Source organism: Eucyclogobius newberryi, unplaced genomic scaffold (genome assembly GCF_026437365.1).
Source record: "Eucyclogobius newberryi isolate DKJ021-1_F unplaced genomic scaffold, fEucNew1.0.hap1 SCAF_17, whole genome shotgun sequence".
NCBI classification, from domain to species: domain Eukaryota; kingdom Metazoa; phylum Chordata; class Actinopteri; order Gobiiformes; family Gobiidae; genus Eucyclogobius; species Eucyclogobius newberryi.
Window position 1 is genome coordinate 21,294,425 of NW_027315801.1, and position 25,579 is coordinate 21,320,003.

At 41.5% G+C, this 25,579-nt stretch overlaps 1 protein-coding gene across 1 annotated transcript; it reads right to left on the reverse strand.

The window, feature by feature from the left end:
- Positions 1-38: 38 nt before the first annotated feature.
- Positions 39-24,734, reverse strand: abcd1 (ATP-binding cassette, sub-family D (ALD), member 1). The gene is made up of 17 exons (XM_072449404.1): positions 24,623-24,734; positions 22,869-23,098; positions 22,622-22,725; positions 19,666-19,823; positions 18,810-18,997; positions 17,775-17,949; positions 17,106-17,296; positions 15,773-15,953; positions 15,394-15,536; positions 15,047-15,221; positions 14,588-14,682; positions 8,932-9,077; positions 8,673-8,818; positions 8,493-8,577; positions 6,129-6,254; positions 4,001-4,088; positions 39-1,798 (listed from the first exon to the last, which is right to left on the reverse strand). Exons 2-17 carry the CDS (start codon positions 22,995-22,997, stop codon positions 1,667-1,669), a joined length of 2,262 nt encoding a protein of 753 aa, XP_072305505.1. The 5' UTR covers positions 22,998-23,098; positions 24,623-24,734; the 3' UTR covers positions 39-1,666.
- Positions 24,735-25,579: the final 845 nt, after the last annotated feature.

The window sequence follows — 25,579 nt, forward strand, 5'->3', positions numbered from 1 at the left end:
AAAATGTGGATTTACCAAATACATCAAGACAAACCGTATTGATTGAATACATTTATTTTCTGGTCAATACAAATAGTTCAGCATTTGTATTTTTTATATTCAAACATTAGAATTAACTCCAGCAGCTCTTTACATTTGACCTGGTTAGTTAACATTTTATTCTACGGTACAAAATTGAACAGTAAAGGCAATAATTGGCAGGGAATAATTTGACCTCATCAAAAATATTTAAAAATATATTATCTAAATAAGGCATCTTGTGGTTAGTTTTGGAGTTAATTTGTCTTGTCTTTTGAAATAATTCAACTTTATTCCACACTCTTGGGGTTTGCAATTTAAATACATTTGAACACAATTTGTGAAAACAACATGACAACCAATTCTCCATCATAGTGGTTCTTAACGTTCATATATTATTTATACAATATGTGAGAATTACTAATAAATAAATGCTAAAACGTTCTACTGACAAACTGTCAATTTTAGATTTTTATTTAATAAAAAAAAATTAAGTTACTAAGTAACTAAGGGACAATTGGACCAAATGACTGAGAGACATTATTAAAAGTGCATCTGCTACTTTAAAGGAAACTTAATATCAGCAATAGATCAAGAAAAAGAGAGTAATTAGTACACATTGATGGACAACAGGCTTTACCCTTTAACTATAGAGCTCCTGCACCACATGACTATCTTTGTTCAGGTCGTCTTTACGCCAGAGAAGAAGCAACAGTAATGAACAGCAACGAGCCTGAAATTTAGATTTTGGTGTTTATATTTGTCATTAAATGAAGCCGTAAATAACAAAACATCTGATAAACTAATCAGACTAAACATTGGCGGCCATCGTGCTTTTGAAGACTTTAGATTTAAATCTGATTTTGATCTCTCTCCATCTTTTAAAAAGTGTCCTTGCATATATAATGTTTACTGATATTGATGAGTAAAATTATGAGATAAAATAGTGAAAACATGTTGCACTTTGTTAATGTGACGTTCGTGTACATGACAGGAGACTAATACACTCGAGTCAATTTAATAAACATATGAAACTCATTGGTTCAATTAAACTTTGTGACTATAGTAAACAATCAATTTATGCAAACGCTGTTTTTAAAGGGCATCTGTGATATTTTCTCTACAAACTTCTCTCTGGCGCTTAATTAACAGATCAATGATTAACCCATATGGCCTATTCACAATCTGAATAAAGAATTTCAAAACAATGCAGACGTACATTTGTAGCTTAATGAATGAGCGCCTCTACAGTCTGTTTAGTTACAGAAATCCTCTTCTCTCATTGATCTGGAGCTTTGTCCGTCCTGCAAAAGTCTTTCTTCAGCCCTTGATATTGCAAAAATAATCCACCATCTCTGAAACTCTGATCAAGTTTGATCGTCTCGGCCGTGCAGGAGCTCTATAGATTAATATGTTGAATCTTTTTATGTTAATCATCTTTCTTCTGGCCACAATACATATTAGTGAAAAAATCTGCTTAATAAAGTGTGGCTTTACATTAACACTAAATAAACGATAACAAGATTTGGTTAATTTGGTGTTTTAAATCTCTGCGCTAAATAGTTCAGTCTGTTCATTGAATATTATGCATTCACAGTAATAAACGAGGGGAGAGAAACGGGTGCATTCCTGTTTGTGCTCTCTTCTCTCACTCGTTTCCTTGTTCCTCTCCTCCCTCCATCTCTCCCTCCTTCTCTCCCAACAGGACGCACAGTTCGGCCAGACGCTGCTGCATTTTGGGTACTCCGGACAGAGACGTCTCCAAGCGCTGCTTTTCCTCCTGAAAAACAAAACACACACAATGTGACTCATTGTTTTAAAATAGAAAGAAGATGAATATTAGGCAATTTTTCCTCCATATTCTGGTAAGAACAAGGTATGCCAGGACTAAACCCGTTCAACATCAAAACAAAGACTGAATCTGCACAACAAAACCAACAGTTTTGAGTTTATAAGTTATAATTAAGCACAAACTTTTTCTACAATAATTGCAGTTGAAGTCTTAGTTCAATCCCACTTTAGTTCCAGTTTTGATGTACGTGTGAATAAAACTCTATCAAATGTGAAATGGACAATTTAACAGAGGAAGATGCTCCAAAAATGCCATTTTAAGACAAAATAATGCTTCTGTCTGTTTCACTAACTGCAAAAAGCTGAAAATTACCATCAAATATGCATACTTACTAGTCTGGATATGAAATATATATATAAATATTTTTACATGTCTCGATTCAGCACAAAACTAATGGCTCTAAAGCAATGCAGGCCAGACCAGTTTCTTCTTTCTTCCTGTTTATCAAGCATATTTTAAACACATCCTCGCTCTGACCCTCGACCTCCGGCTGACAGCTGTAACCACGACAACCACAGCATCCCCTATCACCACGGAAACCACCGCATCAGCAGCATCAGGACCGGGATTAGGAGCGGAGTCTGGCCCCGGGCGAGCACTGAAACTTTATCCACTGCCCACACAACTCTATATGAGCTGTTATAGCAAGATACAGGTTTAACAGAAGAGGGGCGGAGAGGAGGACTAAACCAGGGCTAAACCAGGACTAAACCAGGACTAAACCAGGGATAAACCAGGGATAAACCAGGGATAAACCAGGGATAAACCAGGACTAAACCAGTGATAAACCAGGACTAAACCAGGGCTAAACCAGGGCTAAACCAGGACTAAACCAGGGATAAACCAGGACTAAACCAGGACTAAACTAGGATTAAACCAGGACTAAACCACGTCTAAACCAGGACTAATCCGGGACTAAACTGGGACTAAACCAGGGCTTAACCAGAAACCAGGACTAAACCAGGGCTGAACCAGGACTAAACCAAGACTAAACTAGGGCTAAACCAGGACTAAACTAGGACTAAACCAGAGATAAACCAGGGCTAAACTAGGGCTAAACTTGGACTAAAACCAGGACTAAACCAGGACTTAACCAGGGCTAAACCAGGACTAAACCAGGACTAAACCAAGACTAAACCGGGACTAAACCAGGACTTAACCAGGGCTAAACCAGGACCAAACTAGGACTAAAACCAGGACTAAACCAGGACTTAAACCAGGACTACCCCAGGACTAAACCAGGACTAAATCAGGACTTAACCAGGGCTAAACCAGGACTAAACCAGGACTAAACCAGAACTAAAACCAGGACAAATCTGGGGACTAGCCCAATTGTTGTATCGTAATCATTATCTGGCCTATACAGACTATAAAACACAAGGCATTTTACAACACAGACAAAAAATAGAATGTCAAAATAGAATAAACTATTTCAGATTTCCATCAATAAAATACGTAATTTGTAAATAGTTGTTTTATTTAGAAGCATTTAGCGTAATCACTATATTTGAATGGTTAAAAGTGTTAATTACAAGATACAGCGTAATGAGTTTAACAGAAGAGCTAGAAAAAGTAGGACAATCCAAGTGGGCCTGAACCAGGTCTAGATTAGGTCTATCGTCCCGATCCGTGGGAGTCGGTGTGTGCGCGAGTGGGTTTCAATGTTCTTAAATGTACTCGATGGCACGTGGATACAAAAGCTATAAAAATGCAACCGTTTCTTCCGTCATTTCACACGTCCACAGGGGGTGCTCGGGAATATTTGCCCAACTGTGAAACAATATTCAGAGTTCAAATACCGTAAGCTTGAAATGGAAAGTACTTATTTTCATTCCCATTCTGGAGCCCTTCAACTGAGAAACGCCGGAATATTAAACTGAACTGGGACTAAACCAGGACTAAAACCGGTACAACCTAAACCAAGTCTGAGCCCAGGTAAAGAACTTTACAAGGACAAAACCAGGGCTAAAACTGTTTCAATAAATCCAAGCACGCTTCCCTGTACGTAACTAATTTCACCGTAATTTCCCGTTCCCCTGTCATGAACCCGAGCACAGCGGAGAGAACGAGCTCACAACGTGTTTCCATGGTAACGCTAATGACTTTTTATGGGCTTTTATTGGTCCAAACCTGCAGAGACAAACGAGTGGAGGCGTCGAGAGGCACGAACTTCCAGCCGCCCTCGCCGTCAAACTGCAAGAGGTGAGAGTGGTACTTCCTGACGGGCACAAGAGACGAGAAACGACATCATTAGCAAATAATAAATACATAATACACATACGGTACTATGTTTGGAGTTGTTGAATCTACAGTAGATAGAAGTCAGTAAAAGTAACAGAACAGATGCCAAAGACTAAATTAAAATGAAACTACTGCTGCTGCTGCTACTACTGTACGACGACTACTTCTAGGTTTGTAGTACATATAAATGAGAAAGAGAATAAAACATGGCCTTGATTTTCCTGAATGCCGGGGGACATTAGTGCGCCTTGAGGTTTAGCCAGGGGTGCATTTACAAAATATTCTTTTAGAGTTAATGGATTCACACATGGTTTTAATTGAAATATTTACTGTTGTGTCTTATTCTGTGCAAACTTCTAACAAATAAGCAAATCGCCACTGCCAAGTTTAAAGAAACAGTGGCACGGATGTTATTTGCCACATGACACACTAGGGGTGTGCTAGAATATTGAAATCTTGATGCATTGTGATAGTAAATTTGGTGATGGAAGTAACAATATTTTTGGCAGCTGTATCAATTCATCGCAGCATTGAATATTTTCTGGCACAAACATTTTACTAAATTGTTCTGTGGCAGAGCTACAATTGAATTGCATGTTAAGAGGATGGAGAAATAATGTTGATTGTAGAAAAAGATTCAGTTGTAGTCATCTGGACGTTTCGACTCCCATCCAAGAGTCATTTTCAATCTGCGAACAATCTTTTTCTACAATGGAACACTCCTGGACGAATGAGGGAATACACCGACATGTTTTTCAAATGTAACATTTTTTCCATCGCAAAATTGTAAGGTTATTGTATTGTGAACCATGTATCATAATTCATATCAAATCATTAGAGACACTATGGTTCGGAGAGCTGTTATGTACCACTTTTGTACTAAAATATGTGATTTTTTAGAAGGTGGTATGCCTATTTTCTACCAAAAAAGGGCATTGCGACTCAATAAAGGTTAATAAAATCTGCTACTACTGTTAATAATAATAATAATAATAATAACTTTTATTTATATAGCGCTTTTCAGTGACCCAAAGACGCTGAACATAATAAAAAAAGGGGGGGGTATTTACAGACAGGGGGGACAACACGTACAGAACACATTAATATACAGATAAAATGAACAAGACAGAAGAAGTAGAGAGAAAAAGATGGGGATGTAACAGGGGGTAGAAGTGTAGGCAATGGGGTAGAGGAGGCTAGGGGTAGGGGAGGTCATAGGCTTGGGTGAAGAGGTATGTTTTTAGGCGGGATTTGAATGTTGTTGCTACTGCTTCTATTACTCTGAGGATTGTTGTTGTGAGACATGGGGGTGTAAATAAGACAGTATCCAAACAAATGGCTGTAAAACCTCTCATTGGAACGCACACTTGCACTGAAAGCACTTTTGGAAGTCATCAAAGCTAAAGGTAATTGATGTTAGTTCTCCCCATTAGAACAGAGGCAGGACACAGACTAATTGCTCCCGTCTGCTTCTCCAAAGCAGCAGTGTGCTGACAGCTCCAGTCTTCATTGTGTCTTCTACTGCCTCTAACTGCTCTCAAACTATTGTGTAAAATCAAAGAGCGTGAACAGAGGGTGTGTCTGTGTGCAGTGGCTCAGAGCTCTGCTGCCCCCTACAGGCCACGAGAAAACAGATGTACAAAACTACAGCAGTGCACATAGGTGACTAGTAGTTACATGGTAATAAACTGAACCTACTGAATGCCGTTTTAAGAGTTAAATTCAAAAGTCAGTTTATAAGCAATCATTGAAATGCAGAGTTTTGCACTGCTGTTCTGACCATTCTTTTATGCATGACTTCTTTGATCATGGGTTGCATTTTATTATTGATTATTATTCACAGTTTTATGTTGCACCCATCGCCATAGTAAGTTCATAGTTTGAGAATTGTGTTCAAACTTAATCTGATTAAAAGTATATGTGAGTCCACAGTACAATCAGTAGCAGCAAATGATTGTTTCTATAGTATCTGCTGTATCATATACAGAAGCACGATGCAGCTGTAGTGAGCACTGACCACAGAGAAGGTCTATGTGTAATTGACAGCAGAGCTATCCCAGCATCCTTTGCGGCCTCAAAAATGCTCCCCTCCACATCGATGCTGACAGCGCTGGTGCATTCGTCCAGGAGAGCGTATCTGGGTCTGCAAAGAGAAATCCACAGAGAACCCCACTTACTCCCACTCAATATGACAACTGAGACTACACATTTCACTGAAACAAAGTGAACACAATTATATTTCAGATTTGTACTATACATTTTTGCCTATTAGTCCCCAGTTTGATTTTATGACCAAGTTTAATTCCTGGTTGGACATGAACAGCAAATATGAAATTATAACAGTTACCTAGCAACCATACTGAAAACGAGAGCCAAAATCTATAACTACACAATAGTTATGAATTGACAATAATACCATAAAACACCTGTATTTTTTTGAATGATCGTTTAAACTGTCAGAAAAGTGTATCAGTTAAAGGCAGTATGGACGATTTTTGGGCGATTTGAGAACGCAGGCGGAAGTGCGCATGCGCACTCCCCCGTGCGGACTGATACAACACACACGTGCGTTTGTATATTAGCGCAACGGAGCGCATCGCATCGCTCGTCTCCCGTAGATTTCTGTCCACTTCTGTCTTTCTCCGTCTTCATTTTGCCCCGTACACTGAGGGAACTATATTATGATAGATCCATGCGCTTAGGCACGCGTAAACGTGGGCACGAACCGCACGCGGCTGCAGGTGAGCGATAGGTGCGTTTTATGATTGATACGTGGCAGGACAAATGATTTATCCACGCCACGAGGAAATATGATAAAAAATTTGCTGAAAAAAATCGTCCATACCACCTTTAAGTGTAAACTGTTTTCAATGGCACGTCACATATTGATGACATCAAAGAAGGATTCCATTTAGGACCCAGCTCTACTTCCTGTAATTTGAATTACCTTAATTACTCTTATTTTTCCAAATTTCTTCACAAACTGAAACTTGACAGAAGTAAAACTATGATCAATATTTACCACAGGTGCTATCCTACCAAACAAAGTCCTAATTAGAAAACAGGAGAACCTTTAAAGGTCCCATAACATGCAAAATCGACTTTTCAGAGCTTTTAACCTTCTTACATTGCTATTTGTGCTTCATATATGTACCCAGAGTATTTTTTTGATTCCCGCAGTGTTTAGCTATATTACAGACCTCCTTTCCTCGAATCTCCAAACTGACGGGCGGTGGGGCAAGACCGCGTCATAAGGGCAAGCATGCGTCATCAAAATACATACATACAAAATTACAGACTTTTAAAAGCTCCAAAACCATTTTATATCAATAAATATGTGTGACTTGTTCACTGGCGAAGTGTGGTAAACACAATGTTATTTCAGACATTATTTCACTAGCTTTGCCCTGAAATCATCAGTTTAGACATGTTTCCTTCCTCTTTGTTAGTTTGAGTGGGTAAAAGGAGAGGAACACTGTGTCACTGCTGCTTTTACAAGAGGAGGCAGAGCAGCATGAAGATGACACACAGACTTTTATCTCTAAACATAATGCTTGATAAATTACAGGCCGTTTTTCCTTTGTGAATACATTTTAAAAAAGAAATGACTAAACGGCAATCTTGCTTTGTTCCCAATCTTGGCTCAATACAATATTGCAGAGATTTTTTCATAACTTCGGTACTGTCCATATAGGTGCATCCCTAGTACTAGCAGGTGCTACAAAAGTGAAAAAAGTTAAATAAAAATAGACTATTGAAAAATGTTAACTAATTATGTTGGAAATATACACTGCCTGCCCCCAAAAAATGTCGCCACAGACAAAAAGGATCACATGCTCTAATATTTGGGAGGACCGCCTTTATCTTTGATTACAGCACACATTTACTGTGGCAGTTTCAATATTAAAATACTTATTTCCATCCAGTGTTGAACTCTTTTTCACCAGTTGATCTTGAGTTGATGATGTGAGAGAGTGACCACTGCACAAAGCCTTCTCCAGCTTGTCCCAAACACTCTCACTGGGGTTCAGATCTGTAGTAGATTAGTTTCTGCTTCTCCTTAGATGGTTTTCTCTGCTTAATGCCAATGATTTGACCCTTCTCAAACACACTGACATCTTTTTCATGACCACAGGTTTTGTCTTTTGTCTTTCTTTTTTGTTATTGTTGTTTAAGAAATGAGAAGCGGCTCACTGTATCAGTCGGGTTAAAATACTGTGTTGAAGCTGAAAGATCATCACCTGCAGCAGTTCTCCAGCAGGAGGAGAGGACCTACTGTATCTGCTTAGTTGAATCCAAGTGGCAACGTTTTTTTTGGACAGGCAGTTTATGTATTTTTCTTATATTTTGTTAAAAAAAAAAAAAACATTGAGTGTGTTACCTGTGATAGAACATCCGTGCCATGCCCATCCTCTGCTTCTCTCCTCCAGATAACACGTCCTTCCAGTCACTTAACGCCTCCCAACCTGAAAGAACAGTATTATTAGTCTTATGTGGATCTGCCAACACTTTTAGTCTTGGACACGTTTTTTTAAGACTGAAGAGTCGTGTGAAGACTCACCCCCCTCTCTGTCCAGGATGTAGAGCAGGTGGACCGTCCTGAGGATCTGCTCCAGGTCAGCGTCTGAGATCCCTCTGCTACTCATGTCCTCCACAGAGTCTGGGTAGATCACCTGGTCCCTCAGGGAGCCCTCCGACATGTATGGCCTGGGGCAGGAGCAACAGAAGTTAGCTGCAGCTGTTATATTTGGGGCTATTTGAAGCTCTCATAGTCATAGTAGTCATAGAATGTGAAGCTTCAGGAACAGCATTTGTTGTACCTCTGTGGTATATAGAACATATGCTCTGGCTCAGGTCTGTACAGAGCACCTCCATAAACCGGCCACAGTCCAGACAAGATCCTGAAGAGAGAAGACTTCCCACAGCCGTTTGGACCCGTGATCAGGACATTCATTCCATCTTCAACCTGGAATATACGGAAAAACAATTTTAAAAAAGCTCTGTCCTAGAAGATCACTACATCCTCTCTCTCCTCCTGTCTCTTCTGCTCCTCTGGTTCTGCTCCTCTGGCGCTCCTCCTCTGGCTCTCCTCCGCTGGTTCTGCTCCTCTGGCTCTGCTCCTCTGGCTCTGCTCCTCTGGTTCTGCTCATCTGGCTCTCCTCCTCTAGCTCTGCTCCTCTGGCTCTGCTCCTCTGGCTCTGCTCCTCTGGCTCTGCTCCTCTAGTTCTGCTCCTCTGGTCCTGCTCCTCTGGTCCTGCTCCTCTAGCTCTGCTCCTCTAGCTCTGCTCCTCTGGTTCTGCTCCTCTGGCTCTGCTCCTCTGGCTCTGCTCCTCTGGTCCTGCTCCTCTAGCTCTGCTCCTCGGGCTCTGCTCCTCTGGCTCTGCTCCTCTGGTCCTGCTCCTCTGGTCCTGCTCCTCTAGTTCTGCTCCTTTGGTCCTGCTTGCTCCTCTGGCTCTGCTCCTCTAGCTCTGCTCTTCTGGCTTTGCTCCTCTAGTTCTGCTCCTCTGGTTCTGCTCCTCTGGCTCTGCTCCTCTAGCTCTACTCCTCTGGCTCTGCTCCTCTGATCATGCTCCTCTGGCTCTGCTCCTCTGGCTCTGCTCCTCTGGCTCTGCTCCTCTGGTCCTGCTCCTCTAGCTCTGCTCCTCTGATCCTACTCCTCTGGCTCTGCTCCTCTGGCTCTGCGCCTCTGGTCCTGCTCCTCTAGTTCTGCTCCTCTGGTCCTGCTCCTCTAGCTCTGCTCCTCTGGCTCTGCTCCTCTGGCTCTGCTCCTCTGGCTCTGCTCCTCTGGTCCTGCTCCTCTAGCTCTGCTCCTCTGGCTCTGCTCCTCTGGCTCTGCTCCTCTGGCTCTGCTCCTCTGGCTTTGCTCCTCTAGCACTGCTCCTCTAGCACTGCTCCTCTGATCCTACTCCTCTGGCTCTGCTCCTCTGGCTCTGCGCCTCTGGTCCTGCTCCTCTAGTTCTGCTCCTCTGGTCCTGCTCCTCTGGCTCTGCTCCTCTAGCTCTGCTCCTCTAGCTCTGCTCCTCTAGCTCTGCTCCTCTAGCTCTGCTCCTCTAGTTCTGCTCCTCTGGCTCTGCTCCTCTGGTCCTGCTCCTCTGGCTCTGCTACTCTAGCTCTGCTCCTCTGGCTCTGCTCCTCTGGCTCTGCTCCTCTGGCTTTGCTTCTCTAGTTCTGCTCCTCTGGCTCTGCTCCTCTGGCTTTGCTTCTCTAGTGCTGCTCCTCTAGTTCTGCTCCTCTGGTCCTGCTCCTCTAGTTCTGCTCCTCTGGTCCTGCTCCTCTAGCTCTGCTCCTCTGGCTCTGCTCCTCTGGCTCTGCTCCTCTGGCTCTGCTCCTCTGGTCCTGCTCCTCTAGCTCTGCTCCTCTGGCTCTGCTCCTCTGGCTCTGCTCCTCTGGCTTTGCTCCTCTAGCACTGCTCCTCTAGCACTGCTCCTCTGATCCTACTCCTCTGGCTCTGCTCCTCTGGCTCTGCGCCTCTGGTCCTGCTCCTCTAGTTCTGCTCCTCTAGTCCTGCTCCTCTGGCTCTGCTCCTCTAGCTCTGCTCCTCTAGCTCTGCTCCTCTAGCTCTGCTCCTCTGGCTCTGTTCCTCTAGCTCTGCTCCTCTGGCTCTGCTCCTCTGGTCCTGCTCCTCTGGCTCTGCTACTCTAGCTCTGCTCCTCTGGCTCTGCTCCTCTGGCTCTGCTCCTCTGGCTTTGCTTCTCTAGTTCTGCTCCTCTGGCTCTGCTCCTCTGGCTTTGCTTCTCTAGTGCTGCTCCTCTGGCTCTGCTCCTCTGGCTCTGCTCCTCTAGTTCTGCTCCTCTGGCTCTGCTCCTCTGGCTCTGCTCCTCTAGTTCTGCTCCTCTGGCTCTGCTCCTCTGGCTCTGCTCCTCTGGCTCTGCTTCTGTCTCAGAGCTTTCATTATCATGCAGAGCCTACAGTGAAGCCAAAGTGCCTTGAGGAAATGAGGTGAATTTCTGCGCTTGTTGCAGTATGTTTAGCTCTCTCTTAGAGTAAAAGTGTTTCATTATACACTTTGAAAATCCTGAAAATTTTAACCCGAGGCAAAACTTGTCCTTTCCTCGTTGCTGTGGAAACTGACTGAAAATACCAGATTTGTAAAAGATGGGGAGGACATAAGATATACATTTTTTGCAAAAATGAGTGTCACACACTGAATTCTAACTTCACTTGAACAAACCTTTGCAGAACCTCTTTATTTCATACGTACTGTACACCTGACAGCTGGGTGCAGTTTAGTTTAGACACATTTTACACAACAAAATAGTTCAATGATACTTATGTTATTTATGTATTAATTACCTTTTATTAATTATTTGCCTTTTATTTTTAAAGCTAAATTTCTGAAGACAAAATAAAAATAAAAAGGCAAAGATTTACCAAGGATACTAAACATTCACTCATTCACAACAATATTTATTTTGTTGCGTAATTGTCTTCAAATGTGCAAATAATTGGCAGTGATTGACAAAATTGATTTCCAAATAGAGCCTCCCTGACGCAACCTTCATTTAACAAAGTTTGGGACGATCCTGAATGTGACTCACACTTACTCATTTGTTTCAGAGCAAAATAAAAATCTCTTCCAACATGTTTTCAAGTTGGAATATGTCTCACAATTCCACATGTTTTCAAGTTCATCCTCAGAGGAATTTAACTCCCATCCGAATCCAAGTTAACAAAGTTTTATCAGATCAGAGAGAGGCTGGAATGGACCAATCGGAGAGCAGGAAGTTCAGGGGTCAACGGCAGAGGGACGGAACAGACCAATCAGAGGACAGCGGGGGTCAAGGGTCAAGCGTTAGCCACAGAGAGGCTTCAGTTAGAGCGGCTAATTCCTTGACAGTGAGTTAAAGGGGACATAATCACTGCTTTGAATGGAACACACGCGGCGCTGGGGACATTTAATGAGATGCAGGCGCCCATGTGAACTTTGACCCCGGACAGAGGCAGAGACGTGGAAAGAATGAGAGGAAATGGAAAAGAGAATGTTATACAGTTATGGAATGAGGGAGTCTGAAAAAGAGCCATACACGAGCCCCAGGACTAAAAGATCACTGCATTGATCACACCACACTTTGGGATAATTATGTTTAAAGTTTCAAGTGTAGAATCAAATCATACATACAAAAACATTAAAGGCGCAATGGACGATTTTTCGGTGATTTGAGAACGCAGGCGGAAGTGCGCATGTGCACACTCCCCCGTGCGGACTGATACAACACACACGTGTTGTTGTTTGTTTATTAGCGCAACGGATCGCATCGCATCTCTCGTCTCCCGTAGATTTCAGTCTACTTATTAGAGCTGGGTTGAAAAAATCAATTTTCTGATTTTTAATTGATTTGCATATTAATGACCGATTATCGATTCATACATCCAAAGATCGTTTTTTTTTTTTTTTTTTTTTTAAACAAAAAATTTAAAAATGCTCAACGTTTACATTTTATACTTCCAGTTTCAGTACTGGCAGTGTGTGAGCAGTTTTAAAATAAAAATGCTTTTGGTAGCAGCCGCTTTTGGGTGAATTCTTAATTATTTTCAAGCATAATAATAATGCACTGGTTAGTGTCCCAGTAGAATCCACTGTTGCAGATGTAGTCACCTCAATGATGTCCTCCATTTATTGTCCTGAATTATCTTTCTTGAAGGTAGATGACCCTTAACCTTTTCATCAGTCTTCCAGCCATCAGTAACTACCGATACTTGTAAGATTTGCTGTTTAATATTGATATAATATTAGTTTTAATTTGTTGCTTCTCTATACAGTCATGAAGTGAAGGAAACGGTTCAAATACATTTTTCATTTTTAATAACATTAACCCCCGGATCGAATCGAAATCGGATCGAATCAGAAATCAGATCTAAATTGTATCGAATCGGATGGAATCTGAGAAAATCAGAAAAAAACGATTTTGATAAGTAAAAATCGAATAGATTCTTGAATATTTGAATTGAAACCCAGCTCTACAGTCAGTCTGCGTCAGCTCGAACAGTCTTTCTCCGTCTTCATTTTGCCCCGTACACTGAGGGAACTATATTATGATAGATCAATGCACTTAGACACGCGGAAATGTGGGATGAGCCGCACGCGGCTGCAGGTGAGCGGTAGGTGCGTTTTATGATTGATATGTGGCAGGACTAATCAGCTGTCCACGCCACGAGGAAATAAGACTCAAATTTATGCCAAAAAAATCGTCCATTCAACCTTTAAAACACTCAATGTTTTAAAGGGGCTGAAACTGATTATTTTTTCTTTTTCTTTATGTAAATTAAGTAAAATCTATTTTTTCCCAGCACAGATTTATTGTAAAAGTAACTATTTGGGGTGAAAATAAAACTGATCTCTCTAATCTCTAATCTAATCTCTAATTATAGAGTGTTTTGTCCTCAGTGAAGCAGGAAGTGCACTGTTAGCATGGTAATGTTTGTTTTACTGTGACAGTAAACTCTGCTTTGGCTGTTGCAAAGAGTTTAAATTAACTCCCTCTCCCAACCCGACGCAGAGAAGTTAATCCATGCCTTTGTCTCCTCCAGATTGGACTACTGCAATGCCCTCCTCGTCGGGATCAATGGTAAAACTCTACAAAAGCTGCAGCACATCCAGAACTCTGCTGCCCGGGTCCTGACAAGGAGGCGCAAATATGACCACATCACTCCAGTCCTCAGATCCCTTCATTGGCTGCCCATTCAACAAAGAATTCAATACAAACTCTGTCTCCTCACCCACCAGTGTATACATGGAACTGCCCCTGCCTACCTCAGTGAGCTCCTCACACCACACACCGCCCCAAGAACTCTCCGCTCCACCATGTCCACCTACCGCCTGCACCAGCCCAGAGCCAAGCTCTCCACCATGGGAGATAGGGCCTTCCAGGCAGTCGCCCCACAGCTCTGGAACGGCCTTCCAGAGACCCTGGGGGCCCCACATAGTGTGGAGGCATTTAAAAAAGGCCTTAAGACATTTTTTATTTAAAAAAGCCTTTTAAAATTCTTATGATTTATCTGTGTGTATCATGAATGCTTTATTGTTTTAACTCTGTGACTTGCTTGTTGTTTTTAGCCTATGTTATGTAGCCTTTGAGAATGTAAAGTGGTTTACAAACAAAATTCTTTATTATTATTATTTTTTTTTTCCTTCAAGTTTTTAAGACTATAAAGGTCTTTACTGTGAGCTGTCATATTCAAGCCAGGCACCTTTTCTTATTCAGTTCCATTTTTATCCTAAACACAACACTTCTGGATGTTCAGAAAAGACTTCATAAGTAACATATTACATTTGGTAGAACGCAGACTCCAAACAGAATGACCCTTCCAACTGGACCCTGAGGTGAAAGTCAGAGCGGAGCCTTTCTCCACGCGGACAGTGACACCCTGTGGTCACATTTACACACCGCATTCAAGTATGATGACTACATAAATTAACTGAATCATTATAAAACAAAGGAACAGTTCATATATGTTGAGTTATTGTAAGTTAGTTACCTGTATGTTGAGACTGGACACCACCACGTCTCCTGTGGGAGTGATGATGGGGAGGTTCACACAGCGAATGCCTTTCTCCACACTGTACACCTCGCCTGTATATGACATATAGGAAGGAACAATTGGGCAAAGGTACTTTACAAACAATATTTTTAAGATGTAAAATGCTGTTTTATTACAACCCATCTCACAAGCCTAACGAGGAACTGAATTTGGACGCGCTGAAATTTAAAAATACATTTGAGCGCAGAGATGCTACATTTATTTATTCATGAATATATTGCTGCTAAAAATGTGACAAAATACAATAAATGTACGAGAGAAGGAGGACATCACACCCTGCGGTTAACCATACACATCCCCACAACAATCACACTAACACATTTATACAGGGACGTGTCTTGCCCGAGGACACAAAGGCACTCTACAGGCGTCTGTCCCAGTCACATGGAGCGTTACCTCTGATGTGCAGCTGGCTGACCCTCTGTCCGTGCTGCACCACAGTCTGCTCCCCTTCGCTCTCCCTCAGCTCTTCCGCTCTGTCGGACGACCTTTTGTACACGCCATCTCTAACATCTTCAAACACGTTCAGCATCTCGGACACTCGGGAGGTGTAACCAGCCAGCTCTGTCACCTGTACACAGATTTAGCACGATTATGCTTCATTCTGCTGCAAATTAAACTCAAATGAATTCATAACATTGGATCATTTCACTCCACGTGGCGCGAGGCAACGCAAACACAACTTTATAAATGTAACTGGACGTAAGAGGCGGATGTGAAAACATAGAGAGAAGCGCTCTTGCCTCCTTGTACGAGCTCATAATCCTCTCCACGGCGTCGGCGGCTGAGTTCAGGAGGTTCCTCGCCGTGGTGAACGCCTGAGTCCTCTCACTCACCAGCTCCTCCTCCTTCATCAAGATGGCCGCCTGCTTCACCTCCTCAGAGTCTGCACACAAACACTGATTTATTATTTATTGTACAACACTTACAACAACAACTAGTTTGCACAACTTTTTGCAAGTCAACCATCCATTTTTATTTCAGTCAATTCTGCAAAATTTGACCAATGACACAGTTTGATTTAGTACTAGCACACTAAGATTTTAAAAGTAGAATTGATCTTTTTCTTACAAGTGCATTTAGACCAGTATCAGTGTTGCAGTAGTTTAGTGAGTACTGTACCATTCTCGCGGTATCCGGTGGCGTTGATGATGGGAACGGCGACCATGACTAACCCCGAGGAGCTCCACACGTACTTCATGAGAAACTGCTCCAGCATCACGTACCACAGTCTCTTCAACAGGATTTGATTGATCTGAGAGGAGAGGGCCGAGTAACTCCTCTGCAGCTGAGACATCTCCACCTGAGAACACACAGATACAGCAAACGTCAAAAACATTTACGCTCTCTTTGTACATCACAAGACTGAATTAGGAAAGGGTACGTCACTTGGATAAGTCAGGGCCGGTGCTGTGAAGATAAAATGTACAGGAAGTCGGTTGTTTCCATTCATCGCCCATTTTAAATTTTATGTTTTTAGTGTTTAGGTTGAATATATATCGCAATCTATGTATACCAAGATAAATGAAAGAATGGATTTAGGGAAATATGACTCACTTTTCTTCTAACAATGCCATTGACATTGTACAAAGGGATGTGCTGAATGACTTTAGATGATGCGTGAGAGAGGCAAACATTAAAGCAAACTACCCCAGTATTTACACTGAGCAGCTGTGTGTGCCTTTGAACACACTGTTCCTCAGATCGACCTGACACACAAAACTTTTACACCAATGAATTACTAATACCTGTCTCTAGTCCAGTGCTATTAAGTATTAAGTGGGATGTTCTAGGTTATTTGTATTTAGCACAACACAAATCGTTTTTAGCAATAAACTTAGTCAAAGTCTTACATATCCATATATCACAACAGCTTCACTCATCAATTACAGTGACACATTAGTGCGCTAGATAGTGCAATAAATACTGAAAGTTAGGCAGATATTACATAAGCATGAGGAGTAGGGCTGCAACGATTCATTCTACAAAAAATAATCGTATTTTGATGATTGTATCGGTAATCCTTTAATGGACTATACAGACTTAAACACAAATTATAACACAGTGAGTGACATTGTTAAATCAAAGGGTCAAAAAGGAATAAATAGAAGCATTCGTTCACCACATTTCAACCTGTATTTGGTTAGAAATGGATCTAAATGTTCACTAGGAATAATTGTTTGTCGACTCCTCAAATAATAGTTTGTTGTAGCTCTAATGGGGAGTTACTTGCCCAAGGACACAGTGTCAGTATGAACCATTTGAGGGCCTGAACCACTGTTATAAGTAACAATAACACATGACATTATGCTCGTGTTTCGTGCTTATGACGCTAAAATGTGCCAGGGAGTGCATTTGCAAGTGAAAAAAAGACCCGCTAACAAATGTAATAAGCAGTCCCTGACATTTCTCTTGGTTGAAACAAAATTTTCAAAAGAGCAGCTGCTGTTCTGACCTTGTGTCCTCCATAAAAGGCGATCTCCTCAGAGTTGGCGATGATCCGGGAGTGCATGTGCCTCAGGTCTCCTTTCCGCTTGGCCTCTTCTGCCACCAGCTTACCAAAGCGAGGGGAGCAGGAGCGCAGCACTTTGGCCGTCAGCACCACCACCAGGCCGGCGATGATGGAGGGCCATGTGGTGTTTGCTCCTACGATAAAGAAGGACATCATGAGACAACACAATCATAGCAGCAACGTCACTGATAAGGACATTCTGTGTCTTTAAAAGGAGGAACTGCCCGGTTATTTTGTTCTACACATATGATTAGTATGTCAATATTAGTCAGTTAATGAAGGTACATTGTTTTTGTGATTTCATTCAAAAGAAATGTAAGGTTTTTAATTGTTTGAGTGAGATACAGTCATCGTCTTAAACTACACAATTTACTCATGTAGTAATATAACTGAACCGTTTTAGGCTTTAACCAATTTGCAAACTGTTTTATGCGAGCCCTGGAGGAAAGGCAAGAACTAAAAGTGAGCTGCCAATCTTCAAGTTCAAACTGAGCTTCTGCCATCCCACAAACAGCCCACCTCAGCCCTTTCCACACTTACACAAATATAGCCCATATGTTTTGAAAGAATCCTATCTGGAACGGTGTCTGCAGAAGAGTAGAGCTGTTCTACCTTTGGAATGAGCCGTGTGCAGAAGCGTGTAGCAGGTGACCACCACGTCCAGGATGGGTTTGGTGAGGTTAGAATACAAGTGAGCCACAGACGCAGAGAACATCACTATATCCTCTGTCAGAGATTGGTCTGGGTTTGACAAGCGCCCGTCCATGTTCGACACACGATAATACGTCTGCAGAGAAACAAGAGGGGAAAGTCTGTTGTTTACGTGTAAAGGCTTTTTTTAAATAAAGGCACAGCAGTTGTAATTAAGTATACTTTATAATTATGCTTACTCAAATGATAGGCTAGTTTTGTATTAGTCCAGTACAGTCCTAGTGTAACAAACAATGTTCTGAACTGGTTTTATTACAATAACTTTGCAATTACTCAGCAAAACCTGTTAGATCCCTTCTCTGTCAACACAAATGAAGGAAATGTATATGACTTCAGTTTGAATTACAGTGAACCCTCGTTTATCGCGGGGGTTACGTTCCAAAACAAACCCGCAAGTAGAAACCTTTATTTTTTTTACAGTTATTATACAATGAAATACTCCATTAAACATTGAAGCTCACGCGCGCCGCTCTCACCGGCCTCTCACGCGCGCCGCTCTCACCGGCCTCTCACGCGCGCCGCTCTCACCGGCCTCTCACGCGCGCCGCTCTCACCGGCCTCTCACGCGCGCCGCTCTCACCGGCCTGTCCCGCAGCTCACACGCGCGCTCTCACCGGCCTCGCAAACTTCAATTTGGCAAGCGGTTTTACGTACGTGTACATATTAATCCATAACGTTATTGACACACAGGTAGAGAAGACGCTGAGAGACTGTTTAGCCAATCAGAATGCAGAACACAATGCATGATGCAAATACGCGAAGCAGCGAGACCGCGAAAAGTGAACCGCGTTATAGCGAGGGATCACTGTACACAGAAACTAGTCAAATTCAAGCAAACATGAGCACGACCGCACTCAGAAGACATATAGCAAAATATAGTGATTTTGTGGTGGCGAGGCGACGGCTAAAGACTTGAAGAGTTCATGTATTTTGTACCTGGTTAGTGAAGTAGAGCTGGTAGGCGTGGTTAACCAATCGGCTTCTGAAGCTCAGGCTCAGCTGACCTTCCAGGAAGCGGATGGCACTGTTGATGAACGTCGCGGGAACAGCGACGAGCAGCCACTTGGCCAGCTGCAGCATGAAGGCCTGAGGATCCTTCTGGACTATGCACCTCACAATCACTCCTGGAGAAAAGCACAGAACGCTTCACTCACTGCAATGAGCGGAGGTAATGTTCACTATCACAAACAGAATCCCAGTGTTTTTTGTACATTTGAAAATAAAGGGCGACACAATAAATGGATACCTTTGGCCGTTACGGAAAGAAATGGAGGATGCAGACTGTTCAATCGAGGACTGGAGCAAAATTATTACTTAATTTGGACTACTTAATTTTATGCTTTTATTTGGGTGTTGTTGGCAGTGGTGGTGACAATACTAACCCTACATACAACAGTAAAAAAGTACGGCACTGTACTCTAGTAAAATGTTTAGATATCTGTACTTAATTAAATGTTAGTGGATTGTTTTTTTACTTTTACAAGAGGAGGTATCTGTACTTTCTACTCCACAACATTTTTAACTGAACTGAAGTAAAAAGTACTTTTCATATGGTTTGACAGGTTCATTTTTCATGTGACTTCCTGCATAAAGGTTTTGAGCAGACAAAAGTACACACATAAAATTCACAAAAAAAAAAAAAGATCGGCACAATTTCCAGCACAGCAACCGCATTTGACGCTTGAATTGTTCTCGATAAGCGAAGCACACGCCGTCTCCCAAACCAGCTGAGGTAATATCAACTAATTCCAAGATAAACATGGTTTCGGTACAAACATTGTGGTCAAAGTACCGTCCAGCGTGGCGACGTAGATGGAGAGGAAGGTCCGGGTCATCAGGGTGAGAGAGTGCAGGACCAGCAAACCCACCTCGGGACAGAGCAGACGAGGGAACAGCAGCTTCAGGAGGCGAGACAGACGCAGGAAGAAGTCGCTGTTCACAGCGGGAGATCTGAAACACGACAAGCGCATTACCCGTCAGATGTGTGAATATGTGCGTGTCGCCAGAAGACACGAGGGCACAGCAGAATGTGATCCAAGTGTGTAAAACATGAAAGCATAAATTACTATGATACAAACACTGAAATCAAAGGTTACAAAATGTGTATAACTGCACATGAGTGCCAAGTACAACTGTTTTAAATGGTTACAACAGTGACGATCATTGCTCTCGTAGAATCTGTATCTGTCTCAAAAACTCCAGAAATAAAATGTGTGAACAGACATGTCACAATAACACATTTTAAAGTGCGATAAATCTAAAAATGTAATTAAAACTACTTTTAGCCACTGATACAATAACACTAGAGAACAATTCTAAATGAACAATATTGTTAAAAAACGTGTTGGAATAAATAAAAAGAGGAACAAAATCCTTTAGTACTCAGTTTGCATTTATAATGAGTCATAGGTAATAAGAATAAGAATAAAATATAGCCGCAAGCGGCAATGATCGGCCCTCGCCACGCCGCCGCCGCCACGTCGCAAGAGGAGGGGGGCGCTAACGCGCCCCAATTGTCCTTTTATTACGCCTACTGCTGAATCTGTGACGCTGTCACATCTTCTCCCCTTTGTTTTACCATCAAAAAGCAATTTTATTTTGAATTCTTGGCAAAATGTGCAGCTTTGCCGCACAGACACCGTGACTCTTAGAATAAAAATGTGGATAACTTTTGATGGTCCACCCCTGAAGATGAGTCTCACCAAATTTCAGGTTAATATGTCTAACGCCCTAAGAGGAGTTCGTGAAAGTCTAAAGTGTAAACATGTTCTGGCGATTTCCCCATTGGAATAACATGGAAGGTTTCGGTCATCGTTACGGCAACGCCATAACAATTATGACATGGGTCTCATTGACTTTTTTGATGGGGATGCCAAAATTGAGTTGTGTGCCAAATTTCATATAATTTCGCAAAACTAAATATTTAACCTCCATATAAAATCTTTAGGGGGCGCTGTGGCTCCAAATTAATTTATTTCACTTCAAGTAGGTTTAGGGCAAAGAGTTTAACAACTGATTCTAATTTGACGCAATTCGGACTTTATCTGCGCAAACGGCAGAAATGTTAAATTTGGGAGATTTCTGAAATTCTTGCTACAGTTTGCGGCTTCGCCGCACAGAGACCGTGACAGGTATCAATGTAATTTGAATAACTTTTGATGTCCCACTCCTCAGTAGCATTTTCACCAAATTTCAGCTTTTTAGGGCCAACGCCCTGGGAGGAGTTCGTAAAAATACGACGTTTGGAAAAACTCCGAAGTCATGTTTAGCCATTTTTGTAGCAATATGGCCGACATTTGGTTGGGCGGACGGCGTTGCCGTGATAATATTTTTTACTTCTCTTGTCACCATCTACCTCTGCGCCAAATTTCATGATTCTACGATCAGATTTTTTTTGGGTCATTTCCCCATCTCTCAATGCATTTTTGGTACATTTGGGGGCGCTGACGCGCCAATTTTTTTAATTTTAGAAAAAGGAAATAGCCAGAATGTAGAGAGGCACGATTTTTAGAGGTGTGAACATTTTTGTGACTTTTCGTCAATGTTCACTGGGTGAAAAATAGGGAAGAAGAAGAAGAAGAAGAAGAAGAAGAAGAAGAAGAAGAAGAAGAAGAAGAAGAAGAAGAAGAAGAAGAAGAAGAAGAAGAAGAAGAAGAAGAAGAAGAAGAAGAAGAAGAAGAAGAAGAAGAAGAAGAAGAAGAAGAAGAAGAAGAAGAAGAAGAAGAAGAAGAAGAAGAAGAAAGAATGAATAATATTCCGATGCGAAAACAATGTTTCGCTACCTCATGGTGTGGGTTCCTGGTCACTGACGGGTACTTTTGTTAATTTTGAGTGGGCTCCGCCCACTTTGTGTTTTTGGCCCTCTATACAGTAATAATGTTAAATTTTTGCATTACGTGCTTATATGCACGGAACATGCAAGAGATGGGGAACGTATTCGTGAGCTACTTAACGCAAATGAGTGCTTTAAATAGGGATGACGACCGCGAAAATGTAAAGTGCTCGTTTAGTGCGAACTTTTGCACGGGCTTCGCCCGTTTACAACGGTAATGTTCCATTTTCCTACAACTAATTAGTATGCACGGGGCGTGCATGAGTGGAGGAGTGCGTTAGTGAGTGTTTGGAAGTGGGCGAGCGCTTCGCGCTCGATTTCGTGCGCACTTTTGCAGCCGTGCTTCGCTCGGCCTTACGAGACTAATAGGCCTCTCGCCAGCTTGTGGCGCTCGGGCCTAATAATAAGTTATTCATTCAACGGACTTTCAAATCTTATTATAATACAGAAAATTAACAAAACATGACAAAAAAGTATGAATAAGGTACATTGTTTGTGTGTGGTATCCACAAATAAATATTTACCCTAAAAGTGATAGTTTCATATATAGAATTTGAGCGTTAAGTTGTGACAGGCTTGTATGTGAACACATTTGAATATGCACTACAGACCAATCATTGTTTATAATTGTATTAGAATAATAGGCAAACTCATTTTGATTCAGGCCTAATTCAAGTCATGTTTCCGTTACTTAAAAACAAGGCAAAGTTCACTCTATTGAATCTAATACATTTCTCAAGAATATTGAAAATGTTCAATACTAAACACGAGCTTAACCTCAGTTTACTGATGATGTGAAACGTGTCTAAACCCCGCAGAGGCAGGGGTCAGGGTCAGGTGACTTTTAAGGGGCCATGTTACTGTGGCGGACAGGGCTCAGGCGTTACAGGCCGCCATGCACAAAGAAATCACTCACCTGCTTTTCTTCTTGGCTTTACTGTAATTTGACAAATCAGAGCTGGAGGAGCTGCTGACCACACCAACCAGGGGATTAGCCTTTTGTTTACATCCTGCAGCTGCCTGGAAGACACCATAGTACACCATAAATATAACTGAAAGTAAAATGAGGGATGTTCAGTATTTAAACATTCAGAGGAGTTCCCAGCTGGTCTCTCTGATGGACAAATATATTACTTTTATTATGATTCTAGTACATGTCATACCTGCAGCCTCCTCCACACGGCTGGAGACAGTTTCTTCACTGCGTACGCGGTCAGCAGCACAGCCGTGAGCTTCTTGAGCCTGGAGCTGGCTCTGAGCTGTGACGGCAGCTTCTCGTAGGCTAGCTGCATGATGACGCAGGGGCAGCTTCCACTAATCAGAGGCCGGGAAACAGGGGTGAGGACAAAGGTCACAGCATCATAGACAAAATCATCTCCACAGCCCTCACGTCCTGGAGGAATAAAGACAAAAAAAAAAACTTTACTTGTGGTTCACTACATGGAGTCTCTTTGATTATTTCACACTATATTTTATCCTGGCAAAGTACTACAAGTATCCATAACATTTCTTTAAACAAGGCAGCCAACCTTTCGTTGGGAAATAGCTCCACCTCAAATGAACTTGTGGTATAAAAGTTTATCTCACAATTACACTACACATGCACTGATTCTGATTGCACCAATAAAACCATAAATTGTGTAAGATCCAAGATAGTATTTATTAAATACAGAAGAAGGACTGTGCTCAAATGTGTACGCAATTTGACCTGGATAGAGCTGAACTGAGGACATCCTGGTGGAGATTATTTACAGATGAGATCAGATCTTTTGTTTCATCAAAAACACTAAATGTGCACATTTCCTGTGTCATTTCATGTGATTCTCGCTCGGTCTGAGTGATAAAACCTCTTCTCTCAGATCATGGCAAGTATTGGAGTCTGTGTATTGACCAGCTAAAAATAGTAAATTACTTATATTCTTTTTATACTCTATTATCAATTAGCGGCAATTAATTGGTTAACTTGTTGCGGGCACACAGTAAATACCTTTTTATAAAACAAAATTCCTGCCAACTTTGTCCACAAGCCCATGGACAAAAATAAGGTCACTACAAAATGCTGTTATTAATCTGCTTATACAGCCTTGTATTGCCCCAGCTGCATTTGGTTATGTTTTACCACCAATAATAGTCCTAATATTGTGCCCCACTTTGCCAAACAGGTAAAAATAAAAGTTTACTTGAATGAGAATAAACGTGTGTGACAATAAACAGAGGACATACTTCAATTATCATGTTAAAAGCAGTTAACAATGTGCTGAAGTCTTAAAGAGCTTATAACAGCGTACTAAGGGCAAACAATGTAGTAATTCACTCAGTTAAAAAAGCCTTAAGCGTCCTGGTTATTTTTAAATCCTGAGTCCCGTGTGTAACCGTGTAAAAGTATTTAGGTCAGAAAACACAATGAGAGCAAGTTAAAGCATCGTATGTCTCATGGTAAAAACAGTAAACACATTAGACACCGCGGGGTGACTCTTGTGTTAGCCTCCGTTAGCTCCACACTGTACTTTTAATGGGCAGCGGCTAGCGCGTACATTTATCTTTTTACTCCTTTTAAGACACACAAACTAATTATACGGTACAACGGAACCCCGACCTCTGTCATGTTGTAGATAACCTAGTGTTAGCAGTAAGTTTGTGTTGAGTGCAAAGCTTTTTTCAAGGTCTAAAGAGCTGCTAACCTGGCCAGAATGCTAACCGCTAACATACAGTAACAGGAACTTTGTTGCTTCTCATCTGCACTTGAAAGAGTTGAGCATTTTAGAGCAACAAAGTACATCTAAACTTAGTCGAAGAAAAGGTCTGGATGAAGATCTAAGACTTTAAGTTCTGCAAGAGAAGGCCGATTTACGGTTCAAAGCGTTAAAAGTAGTTTTTAAAAGAGAAAAGGAGGAGAGAAAGTTGAGCATCGGTTTACCTGCTGAGGACACGAGCCGAATGCTGTTTTTCAGATTCTTCACTGTCTCCTCGTCTCGTTTCCTACCTCCTTCCCACAAGGAACCAAGTTACCCCAGTGCATTAAGTAAATCGAATGAGGATAGTAAACATATAAATATAGTACGGGTTGTATAATAGTATAATAATGAACTAAAAGTAACTATGGGAGAAAACGCTACCATTAATGGTGCACTTTTAACGTAATTGGATTTGCATTGCCCTCTAGTGTTGATACATGAAATTACATGTTACCTAATACTGCTTTAGCTGTGTAAATAAAGATTGGTTCAATAAATTAACTGGACTCTAAAAATAACATAGAAGGAACTTCAATCTTTTCTGAAATCCTCAAAATTACATTTTTGACGTGACGGTGACGGAGTACGAGCACTGGAGCACACGATCCTCGTGAATGTGGGACGAAAACAAAACTACAAAGAAGCAGAAGAAAGTGGACATGACGAGACATGACGAGACTAACGGTACACATACGTTGTGTTTTATGTCATTTCTCACGTTTTCATTAAATGTGAAGTATAATTGAACGAATCCACAGTTAACGCAAGCAAAGTTAGTGCAGTGAGTTACACAAAAAGATGCATTCTGAATGATATTCAATGATTTAACGGCACCTGCCTTCTGCCATAGTTTCTTAGTCCAAAATATTATAAGAGACTAATAGTTTGTTTGTATTGTGTTTTCTTCAGGTTAAGTTAAACACAGACCAAGGAAAACAAAAGAAAGGATGTGAAAATAAAGTTATGTTTTTTTATTTTGTGCAGTCAATAACAATTACCAATAATTAAAAATTAAAAATGAATCTGGTGCAATGGGTAAGATCTTACTTGTGTAGAGGCTATAGAAATGACTGGGAAAAGAGGCACCTTTGTGTTACAGACTAAATGTAAATCTGTCAACATATTCCAGTTTTTCAGTG

Coding starts and splice junctions, on each gene's coding strand:
- abcd1 (XM_072449404.1), bottom strand. CDS start 22,997: ATGCAGCTAGCCTACGAGAAGCTGCCGTCACAGCTCAGAGCCAGCTCC. Junction 17,950..18,809: donor AGCTCTACTTCACTAACCAG/GTACAAAATACA, acceptor GTTTCTCTGCAG/ACGTATTATCGTGTGTCGAA. Junction 15,954..17,105: donor CCTTTTATGGAGGACACAAG/GTCAGAACAGCA, acceptor GTGTGTTCTCAG/GTGGAGATGTCTCAGCTGCA.